Source organism: Micropterus salmoides, unplaced genomic scaffold (assembly GCF_014851395.1).
Source record: "Micropterus salmoides isolate LMB-PRFRI ecotype aquatic unplaced genomic scaffold, ASM1485139v1 Ms_hic_scaffold_5, whole genome shotgun sequence".
NCBI classification, from domain to species: Eukaryota; Metazoa; Chordata; class Actinopteri; order Centrarchiformes; family Centrarchidae; genus Micropterus; species Micropterus salmoides.
This window is the reverse complement of record NW_024044237.1, coordinates 22916820-22935565: the sequence shown is the minus strand read 5'-3', so window position 1 is coordinate 22935565 and position 18746 is coordinate 22916820. Positions and strand designations below refer to the sequence as shown.

At 38.8% G+C, this 18746-nt stretch overlaps 2 protein-coding genes across 4 annotated transcripts; both read left to right on the top strand.

The window, feature by feature from the left end:
* Positions 1 to 1537: 1537 nt before the first annotated feature.
* adgrg4a (adhesion G protein-coupled receptor G4a) lies at positions 1538 to 11554 on the top strand. Of its 2 annotated transcripts, none has more exons than XM_038700199.1 (19): positions 1538 to 1684; positions 1769 to 1839; positions 1937 to 1964; positions 2150 to 2172; positions 2346 to 2488; positions 2572 to 2701; positions 3668 to 3774; positions 4029 to 4245; positions 4334 to 4499; positions 5261 to 5413; positions 6208 to 6345; positions 6441 to 6486; positions 6658 to 6761; positions 6975 to 7096; positions 8125 to 8393; positions 9075 to 9180; positions 9363 to 9643; positions 9987 to 10088; positions 10203 to 11554. In XM_038700199.1, the coding sequence occupies exons 2-19, from the start codon at positions 1799 to 1801 to the stop codon at positions 10349 to 10351; spliced, it is 2325 nt and encodes a 774-aa protein (XP_038556127.1). In that variant the 5' UTR covers positions 1538 to 1684; positions 1769 to 1798; the 3' UTR covers positions 10352 to 11554. The 2 variants fall into 2 exon arrangements, with proteins under 2 accessions (XP_038556127.1, XP_038556126.1); XM_038700198.1 differs by having other exon boundaries at positions 2343 to 2488.
* Positions 11555 to 11621: 67 nt separating this feature from the next.
* Positions 11622 to 15743, top strand: vgll1 (vestigial like family member 1). 2 transcript variants are annotated; one of them, XM_038700197.1, is made up of 4 exons: positions 11622 to 11856; positions 12699 to 12895; positions 12990 to 13349; positions 14829 to 15743. In XM_038700197.1, the coding sequence occupies exons 2-4, from the start codon at positions 12706 to 12708 to the stop codon at positions 14864 to 14866; spliced, it is 588 nt and encodes a 195-aa protein (XP_038556125.1). In that variant the 5' UTR covers positions 11622 to 11856; positions 12699 to 12705; the 3' UTR covers positions 14867 to 15743. The 2 variants fall into 2 exon arrangements, with proteins under 2 accessions (XP_038556125.1, XP_038556124.1); XM_038700196.1 differs by having other exon boundaries at positions 12693 to 12895.
* Positions 15744 to 18746: the final 3003 nt, after the last annotated feature.

The window sequence follows — 18746 nt, the reverse complement described above, 5'->3', positions numbered from 1 at the left end:
CCCTCCAAACACGACGAGATGAGTTGAGGCCAAAAAGTTCTATTTTGGTCTCATCTGACCACATCACCTTCTTCCAGGCCTCTTCTGAGTCGTCCAGGTGGTGAATGGCGAACTTCGTGCGGGCCTGTACATGTTTCTTCTTGAGCAGGGGGACCTTGCGTGCGCTGCAGGATTTCAATCCATGACGGCGTAGTGTGTTACCAACCGTTTCTTTTGTAACTGTGGTCCCATCTGCCTTCAGTTGATTCATCAGTTCCCCCCTTGTGGTTTTGGGATGATTCCTCACCGTTCGCATGATCAGGGACACCCCACGAGGCGAGATCTTGTGTGGAGGCCCAGACTGAGGGAGGTTGGCGGTGGTGTGGTGCTTCTTCCATTTCCTGATAACTGCACCGACAGTTGATCTTTTCTCTCCAAGTTGCTTTCCGATTCTCTTGTAGCCCATCCCAGCCTTGTGCAGATCAACAATCTTGTCCCTGATGTCCGTAGACAGCTCTTTGGTCTTACCCATGGTGGTGATGTTGGATGCTGGTTGTTTGGGTGTTGACAGGTGTCTTTTATACAGGTAACGAGGTGAGGCAGGTGTATTTGATGTAGATAATTGGTTGGGATTGCAGCTGTGTCTTAAAGAAAGACTAACTGTCTTGTAGGAGCCAGAATACTTGCTGTTTGGTAGGGGGTCATATACTTGTTTTTCCTCATCAGATGGTTATCAATTTTTATAAATTCATATGATGTGATTTTCTGGAATTTTCTTTGGGATTCTGTCTTTCACTGTTAGAATGTACATATGATTAAAATTGTAGATTGTTGCATTCTTTGTAAGTGGGCAAACCTGCAAAATCAGCAAGGGGTCAAATACTTTTTTCCCCCACTGTAACACTAGCAATAGACAATAAAAAGTCAATAAGAAAACTGAAGATATTAAAAGTGCTGGTAATGGTCCACGTGTTAAAAGCAAAGCAACAGCAACAATAAGAACACGGAGATGATAAAGTTCTAAGCTTTGTGGTAAACCAATAGGCAGTGTATTGTATACAATTTAGAGATAAATGAAAACTCTAACCAGTCTGGATTTGCTATGATGGATTTGGAATGATTTTACTATAGGTCCTTTCTGTCAGATCGGGTTCTATAATGGATATGTAAATAAGTAATAATAATAATAACAATATTTAGTTTAATCTTTATTGCATATTGCCTCAGTGTTCACATCAATTTCAATTTCAAGATCAATTTCTCGTCATTGCACAAAGGTAATTACACCTCTCCAAATTCTCCACTGTTCTTTAACAAAAGTCTGAAAAGGCGGAATTAATTTCTTTCTGAAGTCAACTACCACATCTTTGGTTTTAGAAACGTTCATTCACAGAAAGTGATCAACACACCACTGAACAAGATCACTTACCACAGGCACATTAATGACTCATTTGCATTTCTGTTCATTTAAGAGTGTGTCTGTCCTACTACAGTTGGTGGTGAAGAGAATACACCTACATAGCCGTTTCTATAAAATTCTGCAGAACTTTATTCAGAAAAGTGACAAAATATAGATGTGACGAAAAGCTGCTGTGTTGTCTGTCTTTTCATTCCTGCAGTTAGACCAGATACATTCTTCAGAGTTAATATTACCTTGAGTGTGACTGGCAGCCCTACAAAACCGAATGAAATTATAGAGAAATGGGTAAGAGACTCACACAACTGCACTTGAAAGATGTCTTTCCTAAAAAAAATATGTGTGCTCTGAGTTATCCTCTTCTGGGAAAAGGTGAAAGAACAGCTGGAGGTGAATGACACCATGGTTGTTCTGAATTTCATCATAAAGGAGAACTTTGGCAGGTGGGCCTTGAATTTATTTATTATTGCATACCTAGCATTTAAAAAGAATTGTCTTATGAAAACTCTGGTTGCCTTATTCATTTGTAATATTTCACAGAAACATGGAGCCGTACAATGGACAGATGGTGAGTATGCACTGTATGTTAATAACTGGACAAGTTAGATGAAAAGAGAAGACAAATAGACATTTTTATTATTATTACATATTTTTATTTGTGGTAATTGAAGTTTAATCCTAGGAATAATGTCTCATGCCACTACAGCAATTGATATTTACAATGCAACATATCTCTGATTTCCTTTCTTTTAGATTTTCAATGGCCAACAAAAACAGTAGGTGATAGATAAAACAAATAATGATGCTGACAGCTACATGCACTGCCTGCACTGTTTTGTACTGGAACTCAACTTAACTTGACTTGTATTTAATTCAGAATTTAATGTATTGAAGCACTGTGGTTCAAACCAATGTTGCTGTTACCACTAATTGTGTGTTTCATCAGCAGATATTACTGTACCTTCCATGTTCAGGAATACAGTATGAACAGTGTGGCAGAAATTGCTTCTTTTATTGAAGCTGCCTTGACATCAAAGTATGAAAATAACTCCATTACTATTAAAACAATGGATGTGGCGATCAAGCACATAGGTACGCTGGACTTCCTGATACAAATAAAAAGAGAAAGATGTGTTGTGGAATAAGACCCTGCAACATGTACATATTTTTTTCAGTGCCAGAAAACTGTTTAGAAGAAACTACCTTCACAATCTATGGACAATATATTTGGCCTGAAGCGTTTCCACAGGTCAACCAAGACATGGGATGCAAAAAGCCAATATCAGAGAGAGCATACAGGCTTTGGTAAGACATTAACTTCTTTTAACCCAGAGGGTTTTTTATTTGACCAGAAACACGAGATGATGATTCAATTGTCTGATTTCAAGATTATGACATAAACACATGGCAATAATATGTCAAAACACTGAGTAATTCTTAAATAATATCATCATGCTGAACAAAATGATTTGAAGTTATACTGACTGACAGCTGAATATTGCATAGAGTCTTTCATAATAAAGAATGCATTGGTTTACAATTGAGACAAATTATAATATTCTGGGTCCTGAGTCATCTGACCCAACATTCGCCTCGTTTAAAAAATATGGGGAGGAAGTGGGGATTTACTTGTAAATGAGTCATCTGAGCCAACATTCATCGAGGTGAATAAAATAAAGAAAGTGGGGATTTTCTTGTATATTGCTCTATTTACTGGTACATGTTTATCTTTGTCGCAACAACCTGTTTCCATAGAGACAGATCAGCAGGACAAGAAAATTCTCTCAATTACAATGTCCTGTTCCAACCAGTCCTCCCACTCTGCACGCACTCTCTGGCCACACAAATGTAATGCTGATAGATCCCTGCCAGCTGCAGCTCAGGCAAAAATCAATTTCCTATAAGTGAATTATTAATGCAATGAAGGGCTTCAATCTTTCTTACATCACCTCAGCCAATTTTTATATAAATATCACTGATGGGGCAATGACAGAGTAATATGGGTAATCAGTTTTATGGTCTCTTAATGAAACACTGCATTGGTGCTTATTAAGACTAAAGCCAGTTATCATCAGCAGTAGACAGGTGGCAGGTGGGCAGGTTTTATTTTTTTACCACCCTGTGACTGATACTGACAATGACCGTATTAGCTGAGGACCAAGCAAGATATACAATGTCTATTGTCAAGTATGGCTAGAACCCAACCAATCAGAAACAGACCAGAAAGAATATTTATTGTCTTCTGCCTCGTCATTTCTGTTTTTTCTTCAGTAAGTTAGACATTGCAACTGACACAACCAGCTGGGCTGATCCCGACATGACAGATTGCACTCCGCTTGTGACCATATCAGATCTTGACAACATCACCGTCACTACTGGTATGCAGATCAGTCACACACATAGTCTGATTAAGTCTGAGTCTGATTAATTTCCAATGCTTATATCATTTTTTGTTTGTTTTTAAAGAAGAAATAATTGCAAATTCAGAAAAAGCCTTTGCCAAATCTCTTGAAATAAACCTTTCTTGTCTTGTTTATTCTTTATCCTTCCATCTAAATTAAACCACAACGCAAAAACATGGCAAAACACAACAAAAGGCATTAATGAATTTTTTATTATTATTGATTTCTAGATAATGCTGCTGAGGTTGTGGACATGATTCAGGACCTTGTAGATGTTCAGTTAGGTAACAGTGCGGAGCTCTCTGTCTCCGAGCTGGATACAGTGGTGAAGAAGCTCAGTGAAGTGGTTGATGTCAGCCCCCTCAAACCTGCTGTTGGTGCCAACATTGTCAACATTGTTGCCAATATCCTGCTTTCCAAAACTGATGTGACTCCAGTGGCTAACGTGTAAGTAGAGAGGGAAGTGGGTGTCTGGTTAATCTCAGAGAAATATAACTTTCTCGTTAATCTTGCTGTCTTTTGTCTTTGGAAAAAGTGTCCTTAATCTGACAGACAGAATTGGGGACAAAATGGACTTCCAAGGTGAGTCTGCCAGTCTAACAGCACCCTTGCTGGCTCTGTCCATGATCAACGTAGATCCAGATGAATTCAGTGGCCTCACCTTTAGTGTGACCTCCATTTCTTCAAACCTGAACCCAGAGGTGAGACACTTTAAATGCTATAATATGCAAAAGTGTACTTAGGAATTGTTTTTGTGAACTGCAAAAGTGAGATATCCACAAGCAAAAGAAATGCCCTGTTTCAGTTTATTTCTTAACTCCACAACTGATTCCATCCGACTGCTAAAGAACAATTTATTTTGTGTTAATGTCCTTAAGCTCCCAGGAAAAGCAGGAAACTGTGTTAATAAACAAGACATTGTGGCCTCAAGCAGTCATGGCACATTAAGCTTTAATGAGAAAGTAAATAACAAGAACTGGTAGCCTGAGACACAGTTTTTAGCTTAACAGGTGATGAGTATTACTCCATGGAGTTGGGTACCAACAAAGCTAAGGATTGGACCAAAATGTAGACTAGCAGGCAGCAGGATGACTTCAGTAAAAATAACTTAAAGGCAGGAAACAGGCAGGCAGGTTCAGGTCCAGGATCAGGTGACAGAAGCTCAAAAGCAAAAACACAAGGCAAGAGAGCAACATAGCAACTAGGATGACCTGACAAAGAAATAAAGGAAGTGGACCAGTATATGTAGGGTGGCCAAAGAGATGATGAGATGAGATGGAAGTGGTGGGATCTGGAATAACGGGAAAAGTCTAAGGGCATTGGGTGGACAGGTAAAGAATAGTGCTGAAGGGGCCTTGAAAAGTGGAGATGTAGCTGAAGAGAAGGACAGAGAGGCGGACATTGTGACAGTTTCACCCTGTAGCACTGTGATTCAGTGTTCAATGATTTTTTTTTCTCTCAGATTTTTCTCAACCAGAGCTTTGTGAGTCAACCACTCTCTGACACAAATGCCACTATCTCTTTGCCCTCTACACTCCACAACTTTTTCCCTCCTGGAGAAAGAAATACAACTCGTGTCCAGTTTAATTTCTATGGAACACAAGACCTTTTTCAGGTACTTTCATTTAAATCCTCCCTTGTTACTATTTGTCATCTTGTTCTTTTCTTTTTTGTTTTGTTTGTTAAATGAAAGATACAGTCACGTGCTTAGCTTAGCATTAAGACAAGAAATGGGGCAATAGCTAGCTTGGCTCAGTCCAAAGATAACAAAAACCTCGTATAGGCACCTCGCAATCTAACATGTAATATCTGGTTTGTTTAATCTGTAAAAAACTGTCAAAGGAACAGTATGTGGTTTCACAGAGGCTTATGCACTGGACTATTTCGTGGTAGGGAGCAGGGACTTCCTGGAGTCTTGTCATCACCTTGAGGTTGTCAGGAAACCAGTGAAGAATTGTTGTTTTTATGCTTGTTTTTGTAAAGATCAAACAAACAAGACATACAGTGTTAATTTGTGAGCTTTAGAGGATTTTGGACCAAACCAGGTTGCCTGTCTCCCCCTGTTTCCAGTCTTTGTGCTGGGTTGAGCTAACCAGCTGTTTATCAAACAGACATGTGAGTGGTATCAATCACGCCATCTGACTCCTGGCCAGAAAACAAATATGTGTATAGGCCTATTTCTCTATGTCCTTTCCTTTAAGAAACAACAACAAAATAAATGTAATACTGAAATAATTATATTTTCCAGTACTAAGAGATAAATAACTTAAATATGGCAAATCTGCTGTCTCTCAGTCTATGGCAAATTTTTATTGATCAATGACCTTAAGTAAACTTTGCTACTATCTACTTACTTATTGTGATTTTCAGTCCTGCATGTTAATGTGACAAACATTTTATTTTCAACAGGATCCACACATAACCAGTGTAACACAGAGCAGCTGGACCTTGAATTCCTATATAGTTTCTGCCAACATCAATCACAGCCATGTGAGCAACCTAAAGGATCGAGTGGCGGTGACTCTCGGCCATCAAACACCCAAACAGGTGAGAAATGATACTTTTACGTCAATCAGTAAGAATAGGGGTTTTGTATTTGACTCAAAACACATCATCACTTCGCTGTTTGTTTTCTTTTACAGCCAGAAGACAAGGTGCAGTGCATGTTCTGGGATTTCCAGAAAAACAGTGAGTTGGTCATTAATTATAGTATTTTACATTTTGTTTTAGATGATAACTGAGCCTCATAGTACTTTTTAGGAACCCGTGACATAAATAAATGTCACTAAACGCAGGAAGTTGTGTGTCTGTTGATAAGCAGCTTTAATCAAATGTTGTGTGTGTTTGTGTGTGTGTCAGGTGGGCAGGGTGGTTGGAACAGCAGCGGTTGTGAAACCCAGAGTATTTCTTCTTATCAGACCAGCTGTCTCTGTGATCACCTCACACATTTTGCCGTGCTCCTGGTGAGTCATTGCTCTGCTTTTTATAAATTATACCAGGGAACAAACACAAGCACCAACATACTGTGTGCAATATGGCCAGCTGCTGACTGCTTGCATATTTATGCAACACTGATGCTGAAGCCACACTACCATTTGGAAATGTTAAATGCTACGCTTACTGGCTTTAAATATAAGTAAATAATATATTTATTTATGTTATATATTCTGTTTCAGGATGTATCCCGAGCCCCAATCAGTGAAGCTGACAGTCAGATCCTGACAGTGATCTCATATCTTGGTTGTGGTATATCCTCCATCTTTCTGGGCATCACTCTGCTCACATACCTTGCTTTTGAGTGAGTCACTTGGAATAGCACTAACATATTTAACAGAATTTACCAGGTTTATATTGTAAAGACCATATTTGCTGCAATAACCAACTAGAATCTAGCTGGTTATTGCAGCATATTTGGTCCTAGGCGCTAGAGGCGGCTGGAGGAAGAAATTGCATAAGCAGAGATTGCACATTAGCTGCAGTGTTGTTTCATAGAAGGTTGTGTTATTAAATTTAAAATGACCTTTGAAATTGTAGTTACATTTATTCTTTAGCTGACACTTTTATCCAAAGCGACTTAAAATTGCTATACATACAATATATATATATGAGGTTGAACGCCTCTGGAGCAACTAGGAGTTAAGTGTCTTGCTCAGGGACACATTGGTGGATGGGTCACAGTGGGGGATTGAACACTGTGGTGTGACATGTCTCATAGTCTTATCCATTGCGCCGTCACCAATCCCAGTTAGCCAAAACAATCCAAACTCAAGGTCTGCTTACCAGTTTTTCAGGATGGGTTTAGCAAAAGTGGTCTGACAAAGTGGGACACTGACCTACAATGGATTTTAAAGAAAAGTCAAACCTTTAATAGTTGGCCAACTTCTGGTCCAATTCATGAGCTTGTTCACTTTCCCCTGAACACATGCCAGTCTTTTTTTGACTCCCAGCCACCCCCACAATAACCAAGTAGTGTGGCAAGATTTTAGAATAACATATTTTGCTGGTTCCTAATGGCAAAACAGGCAATACATTGTTAAATGCTCCACTTTTGTTGAACCCACATTATCATACGGTTGAAACCTCTAAATAAATATGACACTCAACACAAAAAAGGCTATACTACTAAGTAGACAGTGAGTAAGAATTGCTGTTTTGTTTGCATTTTAGGATTTCTTAATTATCAGTCAAATACTGTGCATAATGGTGATTATGTCTAAGAAAAGCAAATTCTGCCTTTTTGCACATCACCAGGAAATCCAGAGGCCGCTAACAACATTTCAGACTTTTCATTTATCTTTCTGTTCCTGTCACTCTCGTGCATTTTAGGAAGCTGCGTAGAGACTATCCATCTAAGATACTCATCAACCTGTCAGCTGCCTTGCTGGGGTTGAGCATGCTATTTCTTCTAGACTCCTGGCTCTCATCCTTCTCCAACTACGGTCTGTGCATTACCACTGCTGCAATGCTGCACTACTTCCTGCTGGCTTCTTTCACATGGATGGGCCTGGAGGCTGTGCATATGTACCTCGCTCTGGTCAAGGTCTTCAACATCTACATTCCTTCCTACATCCTCAAGTTCAGTGCTGTGGGATGGGGTAAGACAGAACTTTTGGCGGTCCTCACTGTAATAAAGTGTATGCTTTGATTGACTGATTGGGTTCAGGAATGGATTTGGATTGGTTGTGGTCGTGCAGCGGGGGGACGAGCTAATTTCATCCTGGAGAGAACAATGTACTACTTACAGGGAAAATAGGAATTTCCTTGAAATGTATAGATGTATATATATACATATATTTAGTCATAGCTCATCTATCAATACAGACTTTATTAACCATGTATGTTGAACTGTATCCTTGCCTATAGACAAATTTGACATTTATGCATGTTAAGTTGACCTACTGTGCTCCGACCGCAAGACTCTTACATTAAGCTAGCAATTGATTTGAATGTCATTAAGTAGTACATATAGAACAAATGTCTCTAGTTTATCTATAATTAGTACTTTCTAGGAGACTTACTGGAGAATTAATGATCCATAAAATAAAGCATTACAGCAAAGTTAGCCATGATCCATGGGATGCGCATGGACCTTTGGAGTATGGGGAAATCAGCTATTTAAAGTAAACACAATCATTCTTTTAATTTTACTTAAAGCTTAGAAAGTTCACTTCAAGACTATTTATAAGAATAAGAATATTTTTGGGAAGCTGTATTTTTTTTTCTTGTCACACTTTGTGAGTGAGCAGAATAAAGTAGTATTTTTTGTGTTCTCACAGGTATTCCTCTGGTCATAGTCAGTATGGTGCTGGTCATAGATAAAGATGCCTACGGTAGCGCGGCGACTGAAGAGGCTTCAGGGGGGCTTCAGTCCACTGACCAATTGTACGTACAAGCTGTAGTTGAAACCACAACGAATCTTCTCTCTCTATTTTGTGTGATAAGAATTGTGAGATTAGGTCATACAGTGTGAGGCCGTGATCAAATTGATAAAATTATGAATTTATTGCAGAAATTGAGGAAATAAATGTAAATTACACAATGACCAACCGTCTCCCTCCCTCCAGCTGCTGGCTGCAGAATGATGTCTTTTTCTACATGACGGTGGTGGCGTTTGTTCTACTGGTCATGTTGTGCAACATCTCTGTGTTCATCATGGTTCTGATCCAGATAAGACAGATGAAGGCCAATAAGTCATCAACAAACAACCGCAGCTCTCTGCATGACTTGAGGGCAGTGGCCAGTCTCACTGTCCTGTTAGGCCTGACGTGGGGAATGGGCTTTTTTTCATTTGGGCCGGGCAAAGTGGTCCTCATGTACCTGTTCTCCATCTTCAACACTTTGCAGGGTAAATATGAGCTGGAGCTGGTGTTCACTTAGTTACAGAACAGTGAGTCATTTTCAATATATATGTAATTCTGTTAGTGTTTATGTGATTTTAGCAACATGTCCAGACCCAGCATGTGTGCTAATATTGCATTTTTCTTCCAAATTGTTCACAATTGTCTTATTTGGACATTTACCACCATTCATTTTAACAGTTTATCTTGGTTTTAAAATGATTTCATTACCTCACAAAGAAACATTTAGCATGTAACAAAGACAAAAACTGCTATGTCTATACCATATTGTTGTATTACAACATTTTAGGTGACAGGAGTGTGTCTACTATCTCTGCTCTTTTGTCCTAGGGTTCTTTGTTTTTCTGTTTCACTGCTTAATGAAGGAAAATGTGAGGAAACAGTGGAGAATCCACTTGTGCTGCGGACGTTTCAGACTCAGCAATTACTCAGGTAGCTATTGTAAAGCAAAGAAATGCTTTTGGATGTGTGGATGTAAGATAGTTAAGGGGAAGGATATCAGGGTGGACAATCCATTGATTTCTCTTTCTTTTCCGCTGTGTCCAGATTGGAGCCGCTCCGTGACAGTGGGTGGTCACCAAAAAAAGAACAATCTTGTTAACTCTGAGTCTGTCGCTTCTGACAACACCTCCACCCTCAGGAAGATCTCGGACTCCTCTACAGGATCAGCACCAAACCACCACCAGGGGGCATGAGCGGGCCTTAGTATGCACTATTCTGTATGGCTTTCCCTGTCAAGGTCCATTGTTCAATCACAAACACTTTTGGCAAAAAATAGAAGGTGATTTTATATTTCCATATGTAATCTTAGGTTTGCTCAGATCCTAAAGTGTAAGTGTTAAAGTGAAGATTGCTTCTGTGTGAAGATTTCAACCCATCAAAAGCTGTCGATGACTGTAAACTAAAGTAAGACTTTGATCACATTGCACTGACTGAGAACCCATAATACATAGCAGAGGAGTGGACTCGATTCTCATGACTTGGACTTGAGTCATAAATCTGATGACTTGCAACTTTTGGACTATAACACCAATGACTCGAGGCTTCACTTGAGCCCTTTGACTTTTTTTTATTTGATATCTTCCTCAAGCCTTAAGATTAAAAAGTCTATTATTTAAAAAGTGCTCCACAAATCAATAATTTCCCCTGCATTTCATGAAACCACTAAATACAACAAGACAGGAAAGAAACATGCAAAATTCATTCTGCTGTGTGTGTGTTATATGCTAGTTAGATTCTAGCCTTCAGCCTTCGTTGCATTTATTTCTCCCTCTCTTCCCTTTTTCCTTTCTCCCTCTTACTGTCTCTATCCAATAAAGGCAACCCCCCCACCCCTCTATAGTGATACATGCTATGAAAGTATCAATACAATGTCTTTTATGATTAAGTTCAGTTGCACTTGTTTTAACAAACTTGTTTTAACAAATAATTAGACATTTTAGAAAGTATTCGTTATTTGTGCAAATGTAACATTTTATTACCTTTGTTTAATTTGGTGAAGAGCACATTATGACTTGTTAAGGACTCGAAACTCAAAGTTTAGGACTTGGGACTTGACTTGGGACTTGCCTGTCTGTAATTATCACATTAAGCATGAAAGCCAGATGATGCACCAATAGAAATAAATACAGTCTAACATTAAAGTATTGCAATAGGAACAAATACTACAAGTCACCCACAGAACCCGTAAAGGCCTTGGGTTCTTCAGATACTGAGGTCCATTGAACATGTTAATAAGGTTTAACATTATTTTGAAATAAACACAATGTTTCATTTTTAAAAATCCATTATGAATTGTAGCCTCACTGGCTGGACAATCACCTTAAAACTGCTGCTGTAAGGCTTGACAGTGTGACTGAGGAATGTTTTAATAAAGTGCCGTTGAGATTCTGGAGGAACTGGCTGGATGACATTGTGTTCATAGCTGTCTACATTCATGAAGCAGCACACACCCTTACAGTCTAAGACATCAAGTAACTTTGGAAGCTCAGTGAGCATGTTTTGTCTCTAGAGAGGAGGAAGAAAGAAAAGAAACCTGAAGCTGCTTCCTCAAAACTAACAACTCTGATGTTTAAACTCAAGCCAAGTGACATTTTTTCCAATATTTTTGGATACTGCTCATGTAGGCGAACACATCAGCTTTGATCAAGCAGTCAATGCAAGGACGTCCTCCCTAATTTCTGGTCAATCAACAGGTCAGGTAAGAGAAGCAAATTACTTCAAATATAACTGACACAATGGTTTGGTTCTTTATTTACAACAGGGTAAGCGTTCATTTTTACTTTAGAGAGATTAATCTGATAATTTTAACTTTATTTCTTCATACAGTTTTCATCTTCAGTGTCTGACATTACGTTTTGGAAAATAGGACACATTGTTGGCCTCGGATTTAAACATCTTGCAGTGTAAACCCACAAAACATGTTGATACTAGACACAGTTTCTGAGCCATAAAACTGACCAAAATGAAATGTGTGCTTTACACTCTTACTGTTTCGGTTTGCGGAAAAAATGTGTGTATATTTTATGGGAAACTACTAATAAGTAGCTTCAAAAACATGCCAGCATTCCATGACGTGAGTCATCTGGGGCAAGATAAGTTTAAATATCTTCTGATAAATAGGAATCTACTCTACTGAAGAAGATTTAGTTTTAATTTGCCTTTGCAACGGTAATGAGTTAAAACGAACAGGGTTGCTAACAAAATCCTTCAGGTAAAATAATGTAAAGTATGTGAAAAGTGAAATTAAAAACAGCAATAATAATAAGGGTTATAATGATCAATGGCATGCAAGAGAAATATGTTTTGAGGGGTTTTAGAGAAATAAAAACCTTTTCATCACTGTATGCAAGTGAATAAAATGTGGAGTGATACGGATTACGGATTAAACTGTTATATTGTGTTTAAAAACAGCAAAAATATCAAATCTGGTGTTGCATGAATCTTGAGGTGAAATACAAGATTGTAAATCATGATTAATTACATGATGTCTATATGGAGCATTTTCTGATGACCATGTTTCTTCTCTGTTGTCAGTCACAGCTGACCCATGGAGGACAGAACAGACAGTCCGATGGCTGTGAAGGTGGAGGAGCATTCTCGGTGTGTCATCCTGACTTACTTCCATGGGGACACCAACAGCATGGTGGATGCTCACTTCAACCGTGCACTCAGCACAGTCTGCAAGACCAAGGCCCCAGCAGTGAAGACAAAGAAAACCCGTAAAACTGTTAAACTGGGTAAGCACACAAAATCCACAGTGTATGATCTACCTGACGGTACAATAAATCGCTTTCATCCTCGTTACATGGCTTCTTTCTTTGTCCTCTGCAGAGGAAACTAGTCCCTGCAAGGGGAGTGCTGTTGACTCTTTCTCAGAGTCACAGGTCCCTCCTGTAGCAGGACGTCTCCTGCCCTTCAGTCCTCCAGACGACGCTCCCGGCTCATGGCACTCATTCACTTCCAGGGCAGGAGAGGGCCCGGGATTGCAACCCATCACTTACTCCCTGTCCCCAGAAGGGTTGAGTCTTACTGGACAGCAGTATGCCACATCCCTGCTCAACCTATTGCATAATGACCGTGGTGAGATGGTACCCAGTATGGCCTCCACCTCCAAGCCAGAACTGCTTCCCAGCTGGACGATGCCACAAGGATTTAGAGAGTCCGTGGACCCTGCTGTAGGTTATGAATCTGGTAGGCCTTCAACTGCAATATAAAAAAATGTCTTCCAAACAATAAAATTAAAATCAGTATCTAAAGATGAGCTTCTAGACATTTGTGTATCTGCATACTGACTACCTCTTCAATATTATTTTCCTGGTTTAAGGGGAGTTAAGTTATTAGCCATGGGAAGGACTACACGACTTGCTAAAACACTTTGTGTCTGTTGTGGCCATGTAGTAGCTTTTCCAAAATAACTCCTGGTGATGTCATTGTGGTTATTTCAATTTGAACTTGAGAGTTCAAATTGTTTATAAAAAGCCTGAGTAAGAAACAGGAGGGTGTGGAGTCTCAAAGCCATAGGCATTTACCAGGCATGCAGGGTCAAACAAAAACATGTATTGAGTTGCATTATGGGAAATGTAGGTTAGTAGGTTTTCGGTCACATACTAGGGACTTAAAAGTAAAAATATCTCGACATCTGCTGCATCAATTTTGACCATTGTTTTATGTAAGTATTCCCATACTTAGTGGAAAAGCAACACTCATTTGATGGAGTACCCTTTTATATCCGCTATGTGTTGACTTATAAAATAATCCCCCAACTTAAAGGGTGAAAGTAAATTCCTGGAAAACTGCTAGAATGCTTAATCAGTTGCTAAACCTATAACAACATTACGTCCCCATTATATATGTACAGTATGTGTTTTTTGTTAAACATGTGGTTATCGTCAAACTGTCCAGTTTGGTTAGGCATAGGCAGCAAAGCTACTTGGTTAGGTTTAGGAAAAGATCATGGTTTGTGTTCAAATAAGTACGTAACTCTTGACTTTTGGTTTCACACGGGACACAAAGCTCAATCTTCTGGGTAAAGCTCTGTGTTTGTCTGGCCCAACCATCCACTATGACCACCTCACTATATGGACTTTCTGGCACTTATTATGTATTATGTCTCCTGACTTCCTAAAGGCTTTCTGGCAGCCCGCTGTGTCTCATACAGACATTAAAGAGTACCTTGTGGGTCTGTATGAGATGCCAAGGGGCACTTGATGACCTGGGAATGAGACCATGGTGGCATCAGATACCCAACAAGTACCAACTGAGTTGTAACTGGAAAGCATTAACAACAAGTCCATGTGATCTAAAAACTTAACTCAAAATAACATAATTATGTGCTATTCATAAAGTACCACTTCTTTACTGTGAAGCACTTTGTGATCCCTCTTTGTCTGTGAAAGGTGTCATAAATAAACTTTAGTGACTATCTAATTGCACTTTTCATGTAGAGCAGGTCTAGACCATACTCTATGTAATATTATTTACAGAGACCCAACAAGTCCCGCCATCAACAAGCACGTGACAACAGTGCTACCTTTTAACAGGCAGAAATCCTGAGCAGAACCAATGTCTGGGTGGTTGGCCAACTGCCTTGACTGGTTGGGTTAAAAGAGAAAGATGTACATCCATTAGTGCTGCTTAGAAATCATTAATCTTTTGCCTCCTCTCTGTCAGGACGGCGTCTGGACAAGAAGGACTTGTACTGGTATTGAAAAGAGCGAGCGACTTCACCAGCAAACACAGCTTCAACTACACCGCATTCCTGTGGCTTTGAAAAGCCACCTTGCTTTCTGTATAATCCAGTAGATGTTAGATGTTTTCCCGTCAAACAGGCCTCTGAGTGTGATCTGACAACACACAGAAGAAACAGCAGCTCTTCCTTTCCCCTCCCCGCTCACTCCATTTCTCAGTGAAATGACTTCAGCAACCACAGCATGTACCAACTGGAACAATCTTTCTCGAAGGGAACACTCTGACAAACCTGTTCTTCAACTCTTGTCACTCCTCTTGTAGATCTTAGAGCATTATATATGTTGTTGCTCCCTTTGTGGTTGAGGTGGATGAAGGGCATTTTCTTGTGCCCTTTTCAGCCACTTCTCTTAGTGGGCCTATGCCAGTAAATAGACCAGTATTAAATGTGAACATTGTGAGCCTCTTGAGTGTATAAATACATGTTAATAGCTGTCTACAGTTCACCTAGATGCATTTTTACTAGCTATGAGAATATTTTATATATCCAAGTGAACAAAAAAATGAAGGACTGTGATGTTATGTTAATGACTTGTTTTCTGTAATTTTAAACTTACAGCCATCTTCGAAGTTTGTACAAAAAATGAATGTGAGCAGACACAACCATCACTCAAAGTTGAACACAAATAGCTAGTTTATATATTCATAATGTGAAATATCTCTAAAGTAAAAAAATATCAAAAACCATACCGGCTTTGTAAAGTAATGGGCATCATGAGCATGAGCATGATGATGTACTGTACAAGATGTTTGATATACAAATACATAAAGACATGTGATCACTGGTGGAAAGTACTTTACTCAAGTATTGAACTTAAGTAAAATTTTGACATACTTGCACTTTCCTTGTGTATTTTCATATTATGCAACTTTATATTTCCGCTCTACTATATTTCAGAGGGAAATATTGTACATTTTACTCCAATACATGTATCTGAGAGCTATATTTAGGCCTACTAGTTACGTTTCAGATTAACATTTATGATCAATTTAATATGGTGCAGTATTATAGATTAAACTACTACTAATAATATTAAGTAATTAAAAAAGCTTCACATTGCTTAAGTACAACATTAAATGACCCTACTGCTTACATGTTAATGTATCAATACTGATCCAAAAATGTAATAATATAATGCTGACAAGGGAAATTCTGTATAAAAATCTAATTTCATTTTTGATACTTTAAGTACATTTTGTTGCTAATACTTCTGTACTTTTACTGAAGTAAGATTTTGAATGCAGGACTGTTTATTTGTACTTGTTTTTATAGTTTGGTATTGCTACTTTTACTTAAGTAAATCATTTGGATACTTCCACCTCTACATAATGATTTATCTTTAACTTTAGTTATTGAAATTGTGGAAGCCCGTGGTTCTCAATATTGAATAAATAAATGAGACCTCATGAAATGAATAATCACATGCATAAATAAATTTACTGAACAGTTACTAAATGCTTTGGTCTGAATGAACAGACAGCCAATCATATACTGTCTCTGCTAGGTTTGTCTTGATTGACAGACAGAGACTTGATGACAAAAAATGGCATTTATGAAATAAAACATTCTTTGGGGGAAATGGCTGCAATGTCATGGTTACATTATATTGTTTGTCTGGATTTATTCCTGTAAGTGCTTTAATCATGCCCTACGGATTAGTTCAATGTTGATCATGTTGGATATAATTTTATTTATACAGTAGCCAATATTATCCCCTCAAAGTCACCATCCAGGAACAAATGTACTTTGTATGTTATTTTGTGGTCCAATAGAGATCTGCTGCTGTTGGAAATCTACATAGAAGCCCCTTAGAGCTACATTAGTGTCACCCAGTGAATTCTTGAATGGAAATTTTATTAGCAGAAAGTGTCAGGACTAGGTGAGCTTCAAATGAGTCTATACTATACACAAGCTGTTTTTGAGGACACACACTCTTCATCATGAACACTCTCTGTTCACCAGTATGTTCACTATTGTACCTCTTCACACGTCCAAATGGCCTATTTCATTGTAACCCAAGGATAAGTTGGTGCAAAAGCAGCCAGAGACAGCCAACACAGGAAGTGTGACAGTGACACATGAGGCTGACAAAACCACAAATGAAAACAGAAAGTAAAGTTCACATAATACACAAGGCATGAAATCACAAAATAAAACATAACACAGAGGACTTTAGTGCATTGCTAACAAAACCTATCAAAGCAAAGAACACAGACAGCAAAACAAGACCAGAACACTAGTAAAACTCAAAATTACAAGGAAACATGATTAACAAACAAATCACAAAAGTAAAACATACTACAGAGAACAGCAACCACAAGGGCAGGGAATGAACACAGAAAACAAGTCCAAAACACGCCCAACCAACCCAAATCTGTGACAAAAGAGTTCACACATGGAATCAGTGGTGTAAAAAAAGCCAGAATCAGGTGCAAAAGAAGCTGCAGCAACTATGGAGTAAAAGTGGTTTCTCATTGACAATTAAAGAATCTTTTTAAAAAACATTTTAAAAAGAAGAATTAAGCAGCCATGGCTTGAAACTATTATACCACTTCACTTTCTCCCTTGTGTGCAGGCATAATCAGGCTGATCTGTGGCTCATATGGATAGGATGAGGGGATTGGGTCTGCATTGATTACTATCAAGCTTTCAACAGGCCAAGTGACACCAGTGACTGAAGCAAGTGAGATTTACAGAGATCTTCCCTGCCATGGCAGAGCCTCATGACGTCAGTCCCTCCAGGCATGTAGCCACTGTAATGGTTACAGAGAGAACATCTTGTCTTCTCAGTTGCAACAGTGCTTCTCTCCTCAGCATTTTATATAAACACACACTGATAGACCAGGAGATCAGATGTGCAGTGTGCCTGTGTCAAATTAAAATAATAAAGATTTTATTTAATGTGTTATCAGTTATGAGTTTGTGTCCTTTCATCTGTGTCTTTTGGTGAAAAAATAATAAAGCCAGAACAACAGATAGGGAAATGCCCAAAAAGGTGACTGGATTTTGCTTTTCTATAGGACCACAATTACTACATTTAGTGTTTTATGTTTTTACTCAAGTGAGTTACAAGTCTCTATAAATGCACACAATGCAGAAATTAAAGGGAGCTAATGGCTCCCTGTAAGGATTTTGAAAATGCTTAATTTAATTCAAATAGCATTAAACATAAACACTCTAGAATTGTCCTTTAAAGCTATGAGGGAAGTTAATTTATTGCATGGGAGGCTGTACATAAAAGAAAATGCTGAAGAGGTGTGAAACTTTCTTTGTTGGTGACTTGCTTTGTGCTCAGTTGAACCAGCTGTATGCAGCTATAGACAGGGGCAACTGTGAATGTGAAACGCACAGCTTAGCAAAAGCATGCAACCAAAGTTTGTATTTCTGGAGCGGAACATCCAAGTGTGACTGTGAAATTAGAACTTCATTTTGGACAATCGCTTAATCTGCACTGAAAAATCCTAAAATCCAATGGAACTCGGTGTGAGTAGAGAATTTGATTCATGTCTCAAAATAAACCCAGCACAGCGCCTTGAAAGGCATTGCATTTGCAGCTGGAAAGCAATACATTTGGAGGATTTACTGTTTTCACACTGGCCATTGTGATCAAAGGGACAAATTATAATAAGCAGAGAGATGGTAAGAAAGTAAAAGAGAAAAGAAAGAAAAACAATGAGTGCTTGTGTGGGGCAGGGGAGAAGGGGTGGGGTATTTACATACATTACAGGGGTACAGGTATAAAGTTGACAGGACTCAAAGCAGTACTGGGGCTGTGCAGGACTGTGCTTCTCCCTGTTTTTGTGTCCAGCTCCTCCACAGCCCCCTGCTCTCTTGTCAGTGCT